Below are 5,265 nucleotides of genomic sequence, written 5' to 3' on the forward strand. Positions count from 1 at the left end.
AAAAAAAAAAAAAAAACAAAGAAGAAGAAGAAGTAATACTTTTGTTTGACTGAGTATGACCAAGTCAGATCAATTACCTAGTAAGCATGAGGCCCTAAAATCAATTCCAGCACCTCACAGCCCCCCCCCCAAAAGTATCAGATTGTGTGATAATAGTCACTTAAACTACAGGGCAGCTAGGGAAATAAGCAATGTTTGATGCCGTCTTCTGGAACTTTTGGATTTTAGTAGTAAGTCTTGGGAGAAGGGTCACTTTTCAGTGAGCATTGTTACATGCAAAATCTACTTCTTTTCCTCCTAGTGATGCAGTTTGGCAAAGGGAAGTCATGCTGTTACCGGTTTCTAACCAAAGGGCAGCAGTGGATTTGGTTACAGACCCACTACTACATCACCTACCACCAATGGAATTCCAAGCCCGAGTTCATCGTGTGCACTCACTCAGTGGTCAGGTACCGTCCAGACCGCAAGCCTGGGCCCCTGTGAAGTGCCTGGGAGGGTGGGCGAGGCCACCAAGGGTGTGGGGAAGGATCAGTGACCACCTTAAGGACACCCTGTGTCAGAGGAAAGGCTCTGGCTGTTGTCGGCAGCAAACTGGATGATCAGAACTCGAGCCCCTGCCTGGGTACACACCCTCCCTCCTCCCGGTTCCGAGACGTGCTATGAGTTTTCAGTCAAGCCCCTTTGAAAGCTGCCAGGATATTATTTAGTAAGTTCCGGCTTCACTGACCTACTTACATATTTTTCCCTCATCTCCATCCATCCCCCAACTTTTCCTTGTTGGTGTTTTTGAAAAGAACACTGTTACCTCCAAATAACTCAAACACATACTTTTTTTTTTTGTTAAGGCTTCAAAAACACCTGTTGGCAGCTGAGGCATATTAGGACAACAGCTGGGCTGCCTGTAGGAAAGTAACCCGGTCCCTAGTAGCTTTGGGGAGCCCTCAGCTCAGGGTGGGTGAGCAGGAATTTAAAGGATAGCAATATGCCCAGCATGGTATGGATGTGGCCTGTGTGGGTTCCCAACTCTCAGAGTTAAAGAAAACGGGTGATTCACTCTCCATCCCAGGAGAGACATGCCAAGAAGACAAGTCATCTAAAGGCTGGCTTAGAAGAGAGACTTTGTGCCCAGCATAGTGTCTGGCTCCAATAATCCTAACATGAGGAAGGCTGAATCAGAAGGATCTCAAGTTTAAGGCCAGCCTGGGATACAGAGTGAGACCCCATTTCAGAAAAAAAAATATAATAAAAATAATTAATAGTTCACCCCATATCAAGTGGACTTTGTGTTCGTATATTTTGGTAAACACTGATGGAAGATATTTTTAAATTGCATTTATAGGAAACATATGCAAGCATGTTTCTTCTCACTGTTCTCTAAAGAGTATAGTATACCAAGTGTGCACATGGCATTTACATTGCCTTAAGTATTAGAAGGAAGTATGCAAGACGTGAAGTATGCAAGAGAATGGACACAGGTGATGTGTAAATACTACCCCCCATTTTGTTAGGGGCTTTAGCATCTGTGGATTTTAGTATCCAAGAGGGTCCTGAATCTGATCCCCATGGATACTGAGGGACAGGGGCAACAGTATATATAAACTATATATGAAGGTGGATACACACCTATGCATATAGAACGGACTTGCTTAGTGTTTGCAGAGAATAGAAAAAACCGCTGGCCTTCCTTGGCCAATGACCTTGATCTGATTTCATTACATCTTGTGTCCCACTCTCCAATCCATCCTTTTGGATTTCCTCAGCCAGTGTCTTGTGACTTCATGGCCAGGAGTCATCCGCTGCCTCCCAGGCTGTGTCTTTTCCAGTGGGATGCTCAGTCCCCAGGAAGGGAAGATGCTACCCTCCCAAATCATATGAAGAAGCTAGTTCTAGGAGAGCCTGGGAAGCGAACTGAGCAACTAAATAAGGGGTCAAATGCTCCGGTTTCTCATCCCAGTCACCTCCCCATCCCACAGCTCCACATGGGGGTTTGTCTACAGTGGTGACAGTGGTGACAGAATGGTTCCCTAGATTCAGCAGAGACCTGGGTCTGGCTAGTTCTGGCTTTGTTTCTTTATGTATAATTTCATACACACTGTCTATAATGAACATGCTTGAAGCATGGTTTTTAGTCCTTTACATACAGAAGCTCATCAGCAAATAAAAATATGTCTTAAATGTTACTGTATCTGGAGGTTTGGGGAAACCAAGGGATAGAATAGTGTGGAAGAAAACAAGCCATCCCGGAAATGGAGGTGTCTGCAATATCTTAGAATCTGTGTAAGGCAACTAGGCGGGGATGGAACTCAGACCTCTAAGGAGGTCACAGATGGGTTCTTCTGTGCTGTATACGTCATGAGCAGGTTTTATGGAGGGCCCCCATGTGCTCCGTTGGGTATTGCCCTCCTGGAATGTTCCAACACCACTGTGGTCTGTCTCTTTCCTGAGCAGTTACGCAGACGTCCGGGTAGAGAGGAGACAGGAGCTGGCTTTGGAGGACCCACCCACAGAGACCATGCATCCCTCGGCACTGAAGGTGAGCTTATGCCTCCCTGTCCAGAGGATGAAAACGGACAAGGGCTAAGCAGTGACAGCCACCATGGCTTGTTGTGATCAGTTCTTGGGTAGCAAGAGCAGATTCCTCTCAGCTGAGCACTTGCTGAGTTCCCCATTACTCTTTGTGGGTGCCTGCTCACTTACCGTTCGTGAAGGCCCCATGGAGTGGGCGCTGTGTGCTCTTTTCCCTCAGGTGAGCATGAAAGCATGGGGATTCAAGGGCACACTTGGAAAACTTGGCTCAGAAGGAGCCTCTGGACCCAAGCCTTCCAATGATGGCTATCAAAAGCCCAGTTTGCATTTCTCCCACAGATAAAATGCTGGGGGGTGATTCCATAACCCACTAGAGTGTGGAACAGTTCAAGGCTCTGTCTCTCCCTTAGACTAAGCTTTGATGTGTTGTTTCCAGTTCCTAGCCTGTCCCTCCTGCTCTTTCTGGTTTTGATTTTTGTAGTGCTGGGAATGGAATCCACACAAAGCTACCATCCCATCCTCATGTTGTTTTTAGTTCAGTGTCCCAGACCTTAGTTAATAGCCACGTTGTGTCAGCTTTGTATAAAGAAATCTGGTGTAAAAAAGGGAACTCTGATGCCAAAGAGATCTTTCAGCCTACAAAGCCTTCCTTCCTTCTCCTACCCTGAGTTCCCTGGTCCCATCTGACCAGGTTTTTCCTCTGACAAGGAACTGTGATGATCACCTACAAGCACACAGAGCCTCAGTCCTTCAAAGGTCATTCATAAAGCAGCAGAAACATTAGAAGACAAAGAGAAAAGGCAAGAAAGGAAAGAGTGTTGTATTTCATTAAAACTAAGAAGCTATCAGCTAGAAGGGCCAGTGTTATTTTAAGAGAGCAAAAATTCTGCCAATCAATATGAAATAATGATTTTCTTGTATCAATTATGGAATAAAACCCCTTTGGGATATGTTGAAAGGTAGTTCGGGGGCGAGGAAGAAAGGGGAATGGAGAAAAATATATAGCTCAATAAAATCATTTTATAAAGAATAAAGGTAGTTCTAGGGTGTCCAGCAATCTAGATTCCAGAATCTGACCAAAGGCTTTGTGGCAGCCCACCAGCCTGTCTGTGATCACCAAAAACGTCTCTCATCCCTTGCCGATGAAACTGGGAGGAAGGAGAAATCCCCTTTAAAGATCAGAGAGCAGTGTCTGCAGTGGCCTACCTACTGCTATTCTGCCTCCGCAAGCCATCATCTGCATCCTTACACAAGGAGGCTGCCATTGCTTAGGGAAGAGTCTGGTACCCAGCTCACCACATCACACACCGTATATCATGGCGGAGAATGGAATTCCGCTAGTATTTGACAAGTGTTCGGCACACCATACGTCACAACCAAGGAGCAGGTGTAAGGTGAACCTAGCCATCAGCCCATCAGAAATTTGTCACACAGGTTTCTGGGTGACAAGGTATCAGCTCCTTTTGAAGTGGAACTTCTGGGACATTGCTTCTCAAACTGTCTGTGGTGATCCTATTTGGGGGAGTTTTAACGTTCCACTGGCTGAGATGTTTGTGAAATGCTATTCCACCGCTGGATTGATATTCAGGCTTGGCCATGGCTGTGACAGCCCCTCAGTGGGCACACTCACTCCCTGGGTGATTCCTCTGCTGAACAGGAATGTGCATTCACTATGGTCATGGTGCAATGACCCTGGGACCAGCCTTACCTAAGGAGACTGTCTCTAAGCAGCTATTAGTTCCCACCACACAGACAGGCACATCCTTTTTGGCACAACAGCTTGAAGGTCTCATATCAACCACCTCAGTCCTCTTTGCAGACACACACACACACACACACACACACACACACACACACGATGGTGGCAACCATCCTTACTGGGACCATGAGTCCAAAGACAGAACAGCACACGAAATCACATATGTGAAAGGTCAGTGGTCATATCACAGTGGGTACTGGCAATTTCCACCTTTCCGAGTGAGAGCAGGACTTAGAATAAACGCTACTTTTTCTTCTTCAGCTTAAAAAAGCTATTACAACCTTTTTTACATTTGGCCTAAGCCGTGGAGGATGGGAGCCGGGGCCACTGTAGCTGCTTTCTCTCTCATCATGCCTTCTTTGAGGAAGAGATGGCCTGGAAGCCAGGACCAGTTAAGAGTCAGAGATCTAAAGATGAGAGACCCCAGGCGCTTCACCGATGCAGGGAGCAAGCCTGAGCAGCAATATGAGACGTGTCTTTTGATGGCCTCATGGTGTTGATCTCACTGGCCGTGTTAACAGTTCAGTGCTTACAGTAGCCTTATTTCTTTCTGATATCACCTCTCATCTCAGAATCCCCAAATTCCAGGTGATGAGATAATGATTTTAAAGAAAAAAACAGAATGCACAGTCAGTGGGAGGGGGGATGTGAAAATTCAAAATAGAAGGTGAGACGGTATAGGTAAATGTGCCTGATAAGACATAAGCCTCCCGGCAATGCTACATGGCACATGAGCTTCTACTCTACCCAAATGTATATACAGTGTTGCCAAAAAATAGAGTATTTTTCTCCATTTCTTCCAAATTCTTCTAAGTACTAGAACTAAAGTCATGTTGTGTCATTTGTTCATGGAGTCTTAATGCTGAAATATGGATTTTCATTATGTGTATGTGTGTGCGTGTCTCTCTGTGTGTCTGCATGTCTGTGTGTCTATGTGTCTGTCTGTGTCTCTGTGTCTTTGTGTCTGTGTCTGTATATGT

At 45.7% G+C, this 5,265-nt stretch overlaps 1 protein-coding gene across 1 annotated transcript in view; it reads left to right on the top strand.

Annotated features, from left to right (window-relative positions):
- Positions 1-5,265, top strand: part of Npas2 (neuronal PAS domain protein 2) — a 186,131-nt gene that overhangs the window by 145,841 nt on the left and 35,025 nt on the right. The window contains exons 11-12 of the mRNA XM_005359963.3: positions 302-449; positions 2,449-2,533. Of these exons, the coding sequence (XP_005360020.1) occupies positions 302-449; positions 2,449-2,533 (233 nt within the window). The remainder of the gene's footprint in view (positions 1-301; positions 450-2,448; positions 2,534-5,265) is intronic.

This window comes from Microtus ochrogaster, linkage group LG2 (genome assembly GCF_000317375.1).
Source record: "Microtus ochrogaster isolate Prairie Vole_2 linkage group LG2, MicOch1.0, whole genome shotgun sequence".
Taxonomy (NCBI): Eukaryota; Metazoa; Chordata; class Mammalia; order Rodentia; family Cricetidae; genus Microtus; species Microtus ochrogaster.